The sequence below is a fragment of the Trichoderma reesei genome (genome assembly GCF_000167675.1).
Source record: "Trichoderma reesei QM6a unplaced genomic scaffold TRIREscaffold_38, whole genome shotgun sequence".
Taxonomy (NCBI): Eukaryota; Fungi; Ascomycota; class Sordariomycetes; order Hypocreales; family Hypocreaceae; genus Trichoderma; species Trichoderma reesei.
Window position 1 is genome coordinate 1 of NW_006711185.1, and position 15750 is coordinate 15750.

The 15750-nt window shown below is 26.9% G+C and overlaps 1 protein-coding gene across 1 annotated transcript; it reads left to right on the plus strand.

Annotated features, from left to right (window-relative positions):
- Window positions 1–8602: 8602 nt before the first annotated feature.
- On the plus strand, window positions 8603–10652 carry TRIREDRAFT_112369 (uncharacterized protein; the record flags this gene model as incomplete). Its single annotated transcript, XM_006969672.1, has 7 exons — window positions 8603–8609; window positions 9461–9498; window positions 10000–10027; window positions 10150–10153; window positions 10344–10367; window positions 10530–10563; window positions 10623–10652. The coding sequence occupies 7 exons, from the start codon at window positions 8603–8605 to the stop codon at window positions 10650–10652; spliced, it is 165 nt and encodes a 54-aa protein (XP_006969734.1).
- Between the last annotated feature and the right edge of the window lie 5098 nt (window positions 10653–15750).

Consider the following 15750-nt stretch of genomic DNA (forward strand, 5'->3'; position numbering starts at 1 on the left):
GCTATAATTTAATTAATTTTAATATAACTAATTATAATACTTTTTAATAGTTTTAATTTAAAACTAGATATATTTAAGACTTATACTATTTTATAAATACTATTACTATAATTATATATTTAATAGCTTCTTTTTAATAGTTACTATACCCTTCTTTTATTAAAGAAAGCTACTTAAGGCTATTAAACTATTTTACTTCTCTTTTTTAATTTATATTTTTAAGCTAGCTAATAATAGCTTTATAAAATATTAACAGGACCTTAGGTAAAGAAAACTAGCTAATTTACTTATAAGTATACTAAATAAAAGCTTTTAGTAATTAGTATAATATTACTATAGTATCTTTTTTATAATTATTAGACTGCTTTAGTATTTACTTTATAATAATATCCTTAAAATATAAGGGTATACTTATATAGCTTAAGAAACTAAGTTTTAAATTAACTAATAAAGTTTCTCTCTTACTGCTATTTTTTAAATAAATAATATAAAGTAAATTATTTATAGCTATCTTCTTCTTATCTTATATATAAAAAGCTTATTTTATTTCTTTTTTAAACTATTCTTTCTGCTTAGTTTTATTAATAACTGCTATAACCTTTAAGTGCTATTTATACTTTATTTACCTTTTTTAAAAGAATCTGCATTTAGTTTAATTATTATATTATAAATCTTTTAAAAAGTATAGGCAACTTTTAGTAACTATTAATACTTTTTAGCTAATAGTTTATATAAAAATGCCTTAAACCCTTTAATTAATTTACTTATACTATTAAAAGTGTATAAAAGGCTAAAGAAAAGGTTTAAAAGCTTTATAAAATACTTTATAAAGTCTAAAAGGTATAAACTGCTATTTTATAAAAAAGAGGTAAGGATATAATTATTTATATAAGAAAAAGAAATAGATATAATAAGTAAGAATATCCTTTAATAAGTAAGAGAAGTTTAAAAAAAAAGAATAAAATAAAGTGTCTTTTTTAGTTTTTTCTTTTTATTAAAAAAACTTTTTTAACTAGTTAATTAAGGAAGATTAGTATATTATAAAATAAACTTTAATATAATAATCTTTTATTAAGTTATTAAGTAAAAGAATAGCTATTATATACTTTATAAAAAGGTAAATATCTTCTATATCTTAATTAAATAAAATATTAGCTTAAAAGTAAAGCTAGATATTAAACTTTATTATAAGTTATACTATCTCCCTTTATTACTTTATATCTCTTCTCTTTTAAATATATTTTATATATATTATAATTCTTACTACTTTTACTTAGTTTTAAAAATAGTAATAGCTTTTTAAAAGGTTTTAAAGTCTTTATAATAGCTAGACCTCCTACTATAGTATTAGCTATAGCTTACTAAAAGACTTAAGGTCCTTTTAATTATATAACTTATTCTTTATAAAGCTAATAATAACTTTAACTTAATAAGAAGTTTTATAGTTTATATAATAATAATACTGCTTCCTACTATAATATTAGCTATAGCCTCCTAAAAGACCTAAGGCCCTTTTAATTATATAACTTATCCTTTATAAGGCTAATAGTAACTTTAACTTAATAAGAAGTTCTATAGTTTATATAATAATAATACTGCTTCTTACTATAATATTAGCTACAGCCTCTTAAAAGACTTAAGGTCTTTTTAATTATATAACTTAATTAATATAAAATAAAGTTAATGCCTTTATAATAATAATAGCGCTTTTTATAATAACTAGACCTCCTGCTATAGTATTAGCTATAGCCTTTTAAAAAACCTAAGGTCCTTTTAATTATATAACTTAATTAATATAAAATTAAAGGCATTAACTTTTTAAAAAGTTTAAAGTTTATATAATAATAATAGCGCTTTTTATAATAACTAGACCTCTTACTATAGTATTAACTATAGCCTTTTAAAAGGCTAAAGGGCTATTTAATAATATAGCTAACTTTTTAAAAGGCTTATATTATAATAATAGCACTGCCTATAATAAATCAGCTTTTTATAATTACTATTTCTTAATAAGATATTTTATATTCTTTATTATATTACTAGCTATAGTTACTTAAAGAAAAGGATAGTAAAAAGAGAAAAGGAGTAAAAATAAAAAGGTAATATAAAAAAGTAAGTATATATTATAATTACTTTTTCTTTATATAAGATATATACTCCTTAACTAAGAAAATTCTAACTTTTACTTTTTACTTACTAACTTCTATTTAATATATACTTCTCTTTATTACTTATTTCTCTTTATATATCTACCTGCTATACTTTCCTACTATACTTATTTATTATACTTCTTTTTAATATACTTCTTTTTACTGCTTATTTCTCTTTATATATTTACTTATTATATTTCTTTACTATCTTCTTTTTAATATACTTTTTTATTATACTTCTTTATTATACTTCTCTTTAATATACTTCTTTTTACTAAGCTGCTTATATTTTTTTATTCTTAATAATTTATAATAATAGTATATTAAAAAGCTAATATAATATACTATAGTAAAAAAGCTAGGAATAAGGCAAGGGATTACTAGTAATAATAAGTATATATAGCTTTTTATAAAGAACTCTTTATTTATAAATAATTATATTCTTTTTTATAAGCTAATTATATAATTAAAGATTTTTATAAACTACTTAGTATAGAAATTATTAAATAATTTACTTATTATAGTATAAAAGTTAGCCTATTAGCTAAATTCTAAGATATTAAAAAGGAGGCTTTAATAACTAGATTTATAAAGGTAAAAGGAACTTAAAGCTAGTAGGTTTTACTTTTTCCTTAAATATTAGCCTTATTTTATAAAAATACTAATAGTATTATTATAAAGTAAATAAAAAGGATAATCTCTTTAAATATAGGCTTTTTTTTATTTTTATAAGAGATTAATTAATTAATATCCTTCTTTAATAAGTATAAGAGAGGACTAGGAATTAAGTTTTACTATTAAAGATATTATAAAATATATATTTATAATAGTATTTAAAAAAGAGAAAGGAATTTTAAAATATAAGCTTTTTATTATAAAGTAAAAAGAATTTAATACTTATAATTTAGTATGCTAACAGATAGTGTAAAAAAGGTTAATTCTCTCTCTCTACTACTGTATAAAGAGATAGGCTTTTATACCTATAGACTAACTGACTAAGCAAGGCTGACATACTATATATACTGTCAGGCTGACATACTAAACCTAAGGCCTATAGCCTTCTAAGTGCCCCCCTAAAGAAAAAAAGAAAATCATCCTAATTTCATCACTTATAACGCCTATCCATCTGTCCACCCATAAACTCCATGCATCCTTTCATTTATCAGTCTTATCAGCTTCCCGCTTGCGCTTATAAGCTTCTTCTCCCTATTTCCAAGCTTTAATTCCTTCTGCAACACCTACAGCAATACAGGCTTAAGTTATTTTTTCTATAATAACTAAACCGTCTTTAATGCCTTTAGTAATCATTAATTATACTTATTAAAAAGCCTTCGCCTCTACCCACTAGCAGTATTTTTATTCTATCTGCTTAATATAGTCCTTTATTCTATATGCAATTCCTTATATATAGATTACTATATATCCCTTAATTTCGCAATCGTTAACGCATTTAAGCAACTCGGCAATCAGCTTATTAGCAGAGTCAGACAGCCATTCTAGGATTCCTAGCAGCTTACAGGTCTCCTACTAGGTAATAACTGTCATATTATTATTTTTATATTTATCTAGCAGTGCAAGGGTGTCTTTATAGCTAGCCATTATAGCCCAAGTCTTAATCTTCTCTTAGGTTTCTTTAAACAGGACTGCAATAATTTTTTCCACTAACTTATAGTGTAACTAGGCATTAGTAATTATATTCTATTTCTCCATCAGTACCTTTTAAAGATCTTAGGCCACTTTCTGCTCTGCTTCTATCCAGTTAAGACTCTTCATTATGTGTTAAATAATAGGGGGTAGTAGAGTTAGCTAGCGCAGCCTAGTCTAGATTAATTAAAATTATTAACAGCATTCTATAATACCCGCCATATTTTAAACCGTCATGTCAACACTAACTTCATTATCTAACATAAATAACAGGTCGCTGTTATTAACTATAATAAGGTTCAGCTAAATTTCCCTATAAATTTAGTTTATTAGTTAGACAGGGTAGTTATTAGCCTTCCAGTTTATAATTAACGCATGGGCGAATTTAAACACCTTATATTTTATAATAATGTCTAAGGCAGTGTCATTCTTATCAGGCTCCAGGAGACAGAACTTGCAAACTATAATAGCACACACCACCGTCAGTGCATTAATAATATAATAACATCCAGTCACTTCTATCTAATTGCAAACTTTTTCCAGTTTTTCCTTACATACCTTATAACCACCCTATTTTAACTAGACAGTGGCTAGCAGGACGCCAGTCTTAACACACTTATTAATACATGCCTTAAAATAGTCTAAATATTTTTTATATTTAAGGTGAATAAGTTTAAATACACCCCTGACCAGTTTCTTAAAGTGAAGACATAGGTCTATAGTAGACAGCAAGACTAGCGCATGCTTACTAACATATCCTTTCTAATACTTCCTATAGGCCTTCTAAACAGTCTTAAGTTCCTAAGCAGTCCATCCCGCCAGCAGAGCCACTTTAATAATAAGGTTTAGTGCATTCTTCCTGCCCTGCAGTATAATAGCAGCTATTTTCAGTAGCCTGCCTTCTATACTAAGAGCGTTATAATATATATAGTAAGAAACGCAAGGTAAGAGGCAGATTAATTAAATAAAAGAAAGTAAAAAAACATAAAAAAGCAGACTAAAGAAAAGAAATAAGTAAGGGAACCTAAGGATAGTAAGAGCTATAAGAAAGCTTAAGTTAATTATAAGAACTAAGTAAATGCAGAGCAGGTCTATGCATTCTTTCACTTTAGTATATATATGCCTAGTTATTACCTTATCATTTTAATATCTTTCTACTAGGAATTTACACCTATATATTCATCTTTAGTATTTAATGCACCTTTATGCTCTTAAGGTCTAGAAGTAAGTCCCAGGTGGGCTTTCTTTACTTAAACTCCTGCACCAGGTCCTCTACTATCCACACTAGCTCTCTTCTCTTAACCTATTAATCATTATATAGGCCGCAACCTTTCCATCTCACCAGATACTTAATTTAATAATTCTTCCCTCTTTTATTTAATTGTTAGTTAACCAGCTTTTCCACCTTATATTATTCTTCCTTATTAACTATAATCCTTTCTAAAGGCAGCGCCTGTTAGTTAAAAGGATCTGGTGTTATTAGTGCTAGAAAGAGGTGTGTAACTAAGACCACATTATGTACCCTCCATTAAGGCAGAAGCTTAAGTTAGTAAGCCAGCAGACTAATGCATTTTACCACTTTAAATAGTCCTATGCATTAATTTAACCACTTACGTAGTAGCTTTCTAGGCAAGTGGTATCCCTTATACAGCCTTAGAAACACTCTATCTCTAACTTTAAACTTAATTAGGTTATAGTGTTAGTTATATACTTGCTTTACTATCACTAAAGCTCTCTCTATCAGGTGCTAGGCCTCTTGTATATATAATAGGCAAAGGGTGTTAACAGCTTCCTAGTCAAGCTGCTGATTTTTCTTTATAACATCTAACAGGCCGTTCAGTTTAAATCCCATTACCAGCTTGTTAAGTGACCGTCCTACTGCTATGCTAACTATATTATTAAGATAGAACTATAGCGCAGGCATGACTTCTAGCTATAGAATATCGCTAGTTATAGTATAATATTACAGCGCCATTTCCATAATCTAATTCTTAACTTCTAACATTCTATCTGTTTATAGATAGTATGCAGTTCTAACAGCCAGTCTAACCAAAAGTGCTATAAACAGGTACTTCTAAAATTCAGATATAAATTTTAAATCTCTATCACTAATAATTACCTTTAGTATGCCCTAATCATATAGAAGTAGCGCTTAGAGGAACACTATAGCCTATTATTAAGCTGTGTATTTTATTAATCTAAGTATTAAAAGTAACTTACAGCTTTATTTATAGGTAACCGTAAGCATAGCATTAAGCAGATAGTTGTAACTGTCTATCTTCTAAAATAATTAGGGTTCCTCCAGCAGCATACTAATAATAAAATCCATTATAACAGTATAGAATAGCTAAGCTGGCATTTAAATAGGTTACAATTTGCCTAAAGGTTTTGCTATATCTTTACAGTTAGTAAGACAGGTTAAATAATAAGCGATATACTATTATAACTGTCTAGCCAGTTATAAGATGCTAAAACCATCTAGTAAAGCAAGCGTCTTCTTTAATCCTAGATAGAACTGCACGTTATATGCTGCCTAGAATACTTCTTTAACGCAGTTAGATAGAATGCAGAGATAAGCTTAACCGTTATTATCTTTCTAATATATAAGCCCATTTTCGCAAAAGAAAGGCATATAGATCGGCTATTACTTCTAGTTATAGTAAGATATCGCTGCTAACTTATCCTTCCTAGCCAACTCTATTAATTTCGCCTATCTCTTTTTATTTTCTTTAACCATCTTTTAGATAGCGTTAAAGTGCTAATTATCCCTATATCCTTCTTATATTTTCTTCTTTAGATTATTAGTAACCAGGAGCTTTATTAACATATAGTATATATCCAGATCCTAGACTTTATTTAATTCACTCCTTCCTTCCTCCTTAGGTATATTAGAGTTTATAAGAAGTTATAAAAGTGCATCTAGAACTAGGTTAGTCTTGCCTAGGATATAGTAGACTTTAAGCTAGAATTAGCTTAGATAGATTAATACACCTATTAATTACTAATTAGCTTTTATAAGGTCTGCTGTAAATATAGTAGTATAGTTAATAATTCCTTTTATAGCTTAATAATTAGTTAGAATCTAGACCAGCTGCTAATATAACTAGATTATAGTTTGCATTTTCTTTACTGCCTAGACAAGATATACCACCTCTAATTCTATTAGTTTATATTATTATTCCGCCTTTAAAAGCAGCCTGCTAAGGAATATAATTAGCTGGATTTAGTTTACCAGTATTACTAAAGGCTCCCATTAATTAAGTTTAAGATAAAAGATAAACACTCCTAAACCTTAGCTACTTGCATCTAACTTAAAAAATATAATTCTTACTAGGTTATAATAATAGAGACATATACTAAGGGTTAAACCTTCCTGCAGCAGTTAAAAGGAGTCGCATTCTAGCTTTATAAGTGTAAAGATAACCTGTTATAACTTAAAATGTTATGCTTTTTTATTAATATTTATTATCTTTTGCCCTGTCTTCTGCAGGTCAGCAAGCAGATCTGTCTTCTATTTCTCTAATAGTTCGGCCTTTATTTAAAAGCAGTAGATAAATTATCTTAAGAACGTTACTATACTAAGGTATGTCTCTAAGTTAGCCAGATTAGCTAGTATTAAGATTTTCTTAATAGCTTTAATCTATTCACTTGTGGTTAATAAACCTAGAGCGTCCACCTTAAACCTAAGAAGCTGGACTAATAGGTAACCGCAAAAGGACTTCTTTAGCTATATTGCCAGCCAGATGTTAGAGAACAGTTAAAAGATAGTCTTTAAGTGCTGACAGTACTCCTTAAAGGTATTGCTAAAAATAACCACATTATTAATATAGGCTTAGGTAAAAGACTTAAATAGGTACAACCGTTAGTCTATAAATCTCTAAGTAAATGGCAGTAAGTTCTAATATCCCATTAAAACCATATATAACATTTCCAGCCCTTATAGACTAATCAGTACTATATAATCCTTATGTTTTAAATAGACAGGCAATTAATAAAAAAAGGCTAACGCATCTAATACTATAATATATTTCTTGCCTCTTAGGCTACTAATAATCTCTTCCTGTAAAGGAATAGGGTATATATCTAGAATGGCAATCTTATTAAGTGATCTAAGATCCACTACCATTCTGCCTTTTTTCTTTCCGTTAACTGTCTGCCAGATAATAAAGATAGGGGAGGCTAGCGGAGTGGGTTAGCGCATCCACAACGCTCTGCTTTATGCATAAAGGTCGTCCAGCACCCTATCCATAAACTTATAATCCTCCACCCCCAGCAGGTAGGGACATGTTAAGGTCTTAAAGGTCTGCCAGTTATTAATAAGTAGAATCTTCATTTTCTTATCTTCTAGTAATAGAATAATACCATAATCGCGCCAGATATCATATTCTTTAACTATTTTCTATAGTAAATCGGCCTCCTATAGATCTTCTGCACACACTCTAACTCCATTCGTTAATACTCACTCCTGCATATCAGTGGGTTTTTTTATCTATCCCTGCTTCTCCTGCAGTGCCTCCACTAATATATCCGCCAGCTGCTTCTAGATCTTTTCATCAGTTATTATAAAAATATTCTAGAATACTCTATTAGCATTAATATCCTAGGAGGTATTATCTATCTAACATTCCCATAGGGCACGCGCCTAAGTATATAAGATAGCAGAGTACACTTCTATATCACAATCTATTATTATTCTAATCTTCTGCTTATAATAGAAAGTAAGAGAAGCGTCTGTCATATTCATAACTAGTACCTAACTGCTTAAGTTATCCGCATATATCACCAGCATTATACAGACATAATTAATAATGCCAGGTGCTATAGCTATAAAATAATATATTCATACATTATTATATTCATCCCTTAACACTAACAGTTTATAATAAACTAGCATTCGCACCAAGGTGTAAAGGCATACAGTTATTTAACCACTAACCACCACCTAATAGGTAATCCTGTTTTATTTACAATAACTTTTAATAAGGATATAGGCGCTATAGGCCGCCCTAACCGTTATATAATTGTCAGCAATAAGCAGGTTTATTCTATACTAATAAAGAAAATTAATGCCTAGCAGGATGTTTAGCTTTAGGTTTTTCTTTAGCCATCCTTTTATATAAAAGTGTATATTAACTAGTATGCTATCTTTTACCCTGCAGATATAAAAGTTAAACCTGGCTTTCCGCATTATAATAACCTTTCTATCTGCATAATTTATAACATTTAGCATATTAGCGTTAAAGTATATAGTATTTAAGGAGTATTTATAAAGCCAATCTTCATCCATAATAACTTCTAAACATCCCAAGTCCACTGCAACTGTTAATTCCTCAGAGTCTAGATTAAACTAGATTTTTATCTTTATATAGGTATATTAACTTAGCGCATCTTCCTTAAATAGTTAAGCTTCTACTACTTATCCTAGTTAGAACTTCAGTCTAGAGTCCAGTTATTAGTGTCTGCATTTATTAAAGTAAATATGGCATATCAGTTAAAAGCGGGAGGGAAATTTCTTCTAGTATTTATAGCATGCATGCTTCTGCAGCTCTAGGGTCAGTTTATCTATTAATTTCTATTATTAATATAGTTAAAATAGTAAGACTGCCTTTTTATTTTAGCGCTTGCCAGACTAATTTAACATCACAGAGGGTTTATAAACAAAGTAGGTAGAAGTGGTCTTATTCTCAGCTACATCATCCTCATAGTCAGACTGCTTAAACTCCTTAATTATCTAGTATCCCTAGGAGTTAAGTTCTGCTTCTAGCTTATCCACCACTAGATCCTTAATATTAATATAAATATCCTCTATCTAGCCAGCATATACAGCATCACTTAAGAACCTTAACTAACAGCAGTATTATTATTAGTTTTAGTTTCTAGGTCGCCTATTCTAATACTTTCTATCTCTCCAGAATTATTTACGTCTAGCATCTCTATAGCCGCGCCTGCGTTAATTTTGCCTAAAGTTATTACCTCCTCTGCTATACTAAAAAGGAGCTTATCCACTACCTACATATAGACAAAACTAAGTAGTACCCCCTTACATATTCAGTCTGTAGTTCTGCTAACCAGTTAGCGGCTGATTTACATTTTATTATCCTGACTGGTTAGCACCATAGTAGGTCTTGCTGTCTATAACTTCTTTAAAGGAGACTAATAGGAGGCTAAGCAGATGCTTATTACACAATAGTTAAGTGGTCTACAGTATGTCAGATTACTGACCAGAACCGCCTGTAAGTACTGCCATCCTAGCTTACTGCTTATCCCTAAGATGCTTAAGATAATTATTCTTTAATATAGTAGGGTAGGGCTTAAAAACCAGTTTATATAAAGCAGGACTAATATAAAGGTACAGCTAGGTAAGTTATTAGCCTGTTATAGTAAAGCCTGCTGCAGTAGCCAGGCGGAAAAATTTCATAGCCCACGGATAAATATTAACTCTGGCTTAACAGTCCTTATCTATATACCATTATTTAGCAAGTTAGTCCACTGCATTAACTTAATCCAGCTAGAATTGCTTTATTAATGCAGCAATCTAGTTATTAACAGATCCTTTAATTTAAAGTTTCTCCTGTAAGAGTAAGAGGGAGCCCTATTAATAAAGTGCCAGTTTATAAAAGAGCTACGGCAAGTTAAGGGCAATGTGGCTGTAACGTTTATTAGTAGTAGCATTATCCTAAATGCTTTTAACAAACTGTTTAACTATATTCCAGACAACTGTATTACTGCTAACAGCATTATCCTCAGCGCCTGGGTTAAAGTACCTAATGTAAGTAATCTTCTAGAAGTCTTTAATACTATTTTAAGTGGCACTTTAAACGGCTATAGTATCCAGGAGGCAACCAAACAGATAACTAAACTATTTATCTAAAAGAGTGACTAAGAGAGTAAGGATATTAATGCCTTCTAGGGCAGGTATAGCCGCTATCTTAAGGGATATTAGAGATAGTAACACAGAGGGCGACAGAGTAAAGGGGGACAGTATCTGCACGCAGTTATCTAGCAGTTCTAAATTACAAATATCCACCTCCCATATCATAAACAACAGTTAGCAAGGCAGACTTACCTAAACAGTAACAGACTAATACTAAGGTTAGGAAACAGATCTAGGAGGAGGTAGGGAAAGTAAGATCTAAATCTTTATAAATATACATTTAATGCCTAAGGACTAAAGCGGGGTAGTAGGCAATAACATAACATTATCAGCTATCTCAGAAAGAACGCCAAAATTATTAAGCAGATCCTTTAAAAGGCCTTCTAAGCAGGAAGGAACAGTTAATAACGCTTATCCTATCACCCGCAGTTACCCTAGTTATTTAGTAATACATCTTGTCAGTAAGGCTAGTGTTTAAAGGAGGAGATTATCCACGCCAGAAATAAGGTTTAGAATCAACAGTAAGCTTTCTAGCACCGCCTATCATTACTAATGCTAGACAAACTGCTAGAAGTTTTATTTAGCATGTCATCTATTAACCCACTTAAAAGGGTAGGAGGTAAGCAACTTACTAAGAGTGGTAATATCTACAATATAGGTAAGTGATATAATATTATCTTCTATTAAATAGTTAGTATGTAGATAGCCAGTCTTAAGGAATAACAATATGCAACAGCTTATGCAATATAGTTATTCTAACACTATATAAGGCAGAGGTTAACAACTAAAGGTTAATAAAAGACGCATTATAGCAGGTAGACTAAAACAAATTAATAAAGGAGAGGAACAGACAAATAAAAGATAAAGAAAAAAAGTTAAGGACTAGCTTAACCATCTATCTCAACAGCTAGACAGAACTCCATCTACTAGCAGACTTCTAGTGCGAAAATTTACAATAGCAATAGGCGCAGATTATAGTCTGCAATTACTACCACTTAGTATGCCAACAGATAGTGTGAAAAAGGTTAATTCTCTCTCTCTACCACTATGTGGAGAGATAGGCTTTTATACCCATAGACTAACTGACTAAGCAAGGCTAACATACTGTATATACTATCAGGCTAACGTACTGAACCTAAGGCCTATGGCCTTCTATAATTATTTATAAATAGCTAGGAAAACTTAAAAATAAGGGATAAAAAATAAAAGTATACTATTTATTAAAAGGTTTTAGCTTTAGTCTTATACTTAAGGTTTATAAAAAAGCAAGGTTAATAAAGATTTTATATATCCCTTTAGCTATATAAAAATTAGTAAAGCTTTTATATATCCCTTTAAATATAAAAGATTTAATAAATTTTATAAAGTAAGATTATATACTATTACCTTAAATAGTAGAATTATATATCTTTATATTCTTAACTATATTAATATTTAATAATATTAATAATATTAATAATATTAATCCTTATAAAAGCTGCATATACTTATATATATATAATAAAAAGCAAGTTATTATAATACTATTACTTTAACTAAATAAATAAATACTTAGTATTAAATACCTTTTTATATATAGCTTTAAGTTTATACTACTATTTATAAGCTTCTTTATAATATATATAGCAGTATAATATATAAGTTAAATAAAGGCATATTATAATAGTATTAAACACTAGGCATGCCTATATATTAAAGTTAGAATTAGCTAAATAATTAAAGTTATTATTCTTATTTTTATTTTTTTTTTTTTTTTTTTTTTTTTTTTTTATTTTCTTTTTCTTTTTTATTTTTATCTTTATCTTCCTTTTATTATTATTATTATTATTACCTTTATTATGCCTTTTAAAAAAGCTAACTTTAAGAGTAAGGGCAAGGCCTTTACTAGCAGTATAGTTTATATTTTTAAACCTTTAAAAGCCTTTTTTTATATTTTATAGCACTAACTTGCTTTTAATATAAGAAAAATTAAAAGATAATACAGTCTTAAGTTAATAAAAACAGCGCTAGCTTATTAATAGCAGTAATAATAGCAGCAGCCTTATAAGATTTATTATATAAAAATTATATTAAGAGTATTATTATTAGTAGGAGTATTATTATAAATAATAAGGCAACTTCTTTTAATAAATATATAATTTTACTTAGCGCCTTTTAATAATATAAGCTTTATTATAAAGGCAGCTATAAATATAACTCTTAATAGGCTTATTTTCCTTCCCCTTTTCTCCTTTTATATTAATTAAATATATAGCTATTATAAGCTTATGCCTTTTATTTAATAGTTAAATTATGCCCTTAATAAAAATAATAAAAAGGTATTTTTTTTATTTTAGCTTCTTATACTTTATACTAATTATAAATTAAGTAATAAAGTAATGCTATATAGCCCTATATCTTATATTTAATATACTTAATAATAATAATCTAGCGCTAGTAATAAATAATAATAATATTAATAATAAAGTAAGCTGCATATAGGCTTATAAAGCATAAAAGACTATTATTAATTATATTTTCTAAAAATAAGTACTAGCTTTAAAAAAAAAGTATAAGTATTTTATATTATAATTTATTACTTTTATTATTATTCTTAATATTATGCATTTTTATTTATATAAAATAAAGGCACTAAATTAATTATACTTCTTTTATATTAAGATATCTTAAACTTAATAAAGCCTATTAGGCTAAGTAGTATAAGTATTTTAGGAGTTATAAAAGGTTTTAGGTTTAACTACTATTAATAGTATAATATAGCTAGGTTTATATATTTTTACTAAAAGTCTTTTAAATATTAAGAGGCATATAAATAAAAATAAATAAATAAATCTTTTTTTTTTCTTTTTTTTTTTCTAGTTTATAGCTTAAAAAAGCTAGCTATACTTATATTTTTAAAAATATACTTAATCCTAGCCCTTTACTTAAAACTCTTTTTTAATATAAGGATTAGGCAATCCCTTTAATTTTTAGTCTTAATTTTTAAGTTAATTAGTGCCTTTTATTAGTTAACTATAAAAAAGGCACTGCCTTTTTTTTATAAAAATATCTACTAGAATTTTATTTTTTTACTTTTTTATTAGCCTTTTCCTTTTTCTTATAATTTTCTACTACTTAAAACTACTTAAGCACTCCCCTTTTATTTTTATAATTATATATATACCCCCCTCTTAATAAAGTATTACTTTAAATACTTCCCCTCCTTTATGCATTTTCCTTAAGTATTTTACTTAATATTTTTAACCTTTAATTATATATGCCTTTATATATACTTATTAAAAGCACTTTAAATAAGGAAAAGATTAAGAAAATTTATTAAAATATTTTTTATTAATATGCTATATAAATCTTTTTATTAAAAAGAAATTTTTATAAAGGGGGCAGTATACTAGTTTTTTTATTTAAGATTAAATATTTAGTATATATATCTTACTATAGGTTTACTTAATATAATTACTTTAAGTATATAAATTAGCCTTAATTTTAAACTTACCTAATTTAAAATGCTTATAGACTAGGCAGAAAAAAGGTATTTTAAAATTATAAATATTATAAATATATTTTATTAATAAAAACCTATTAGTAAATATACTATAGTTAAAAAGGCATTATAGCTACTTAAATACTTAAGGTTATAAAAGTTAAGTAATAGCAGTAATATCCTTATTACCCTTTAGCAGCTATTCTCTTAAATATATTATAAGCTTATTAAGGAGTATTATAAAAGGCAGTTAGTTTATAAGCAGTAAGAAAAGTTTCTTAATATTACTATTACTTTATTAAAAAAGGACTTATTATAAGCTAGTAGTAAGAGGATTATATAAGTATATTATTAGTTTTTCTTATACTTATAATTAATTAACCTTAGTAAAATAGGTTTAGTATTTTTAAATTAATAAAAGTTTTTTTAAGCAGTTATTAATTTATTAAAGTTACTTTTAAATCTTCCTTTCCTTTTTAAATTTTAAATTATATTTACTATATATAGTAATTAACTTTTATCTTAAAGCTTTTATATCTTCCTATTTCTTAAATATATTCTATTTATACTTAATAATATAAAAAGGGGCATAAAGGTCTTATTATAAAAATACTTAAAATATAACACTTTATAAGGCATTATTTTATTATTTAAGTTTACTAAAAGTAATTTATAATAGCTTATTTTATATTTAGACTAGCTAATAAAATCTTTTAAAGACCTTTATTATATATAAAAGTATATAGTTTTAAATAGCTAAAGTTAAGCTTCTTATTATAAAGAAAAGAGTATTAGTAATAAGAAAAATAAATAAATTACTATTAAAATTAACCTATTATTAAGCTAGCCTTTAGCGCTAACTTTTAATATATATAATTATTTTCTTTTATAAGACCTTATAATAAACTATATATAGTTTTAAATATTTAGAAACTTATTATAAAATATTAAAATAATTACTTTTTTCTTTTTAAAAACTTTATTACTTTATTTAAGCTAGATGTAATTTATACTACTTTTAAAAGGTTTAGGCTATAGGACCTGTTTATATAAATAATATTAAGCTTTAAAAGTATTATTAATAATAGCCTAGGCTATAAGAAAAGTAATAAAATAAAGCAGTTTATATAAAATAAGTATTATAAAAAAGTGCAGTTTATATAAGTAAGAAGATATTAGCTTAACTAACACTTAGTTAAAGGAGGGCATTATAGGTAATATTACTTAAAGCGTTAATCTCTTTAAATATAATCCTTCTTTTACTTAATATAGTAAATAGTAATAAATACTACTAGCTAGGTCTTAGTTAAAATATTTAAATCTTTAACCTAAGTAAGCTTAATATTATTATAAAGGATATTAATAAAACTGCTTAGCCTTTAGCTACTAATATTACTTAAAAGTATAATATAGTAAAATATAAGGTATATATATAGCCTATAAGATATATATTTAGTACTTATTTAAACTATATTAAAATAAAAGATTATATCTTTTACTATTATTTTAAATTTCTTAAAACTTTACTTAAGGGAAAGACTAAGTTTATAAGCTAGATATAAAATCTATTAAGCTTATTATAACCTATTAATGCTTTATTA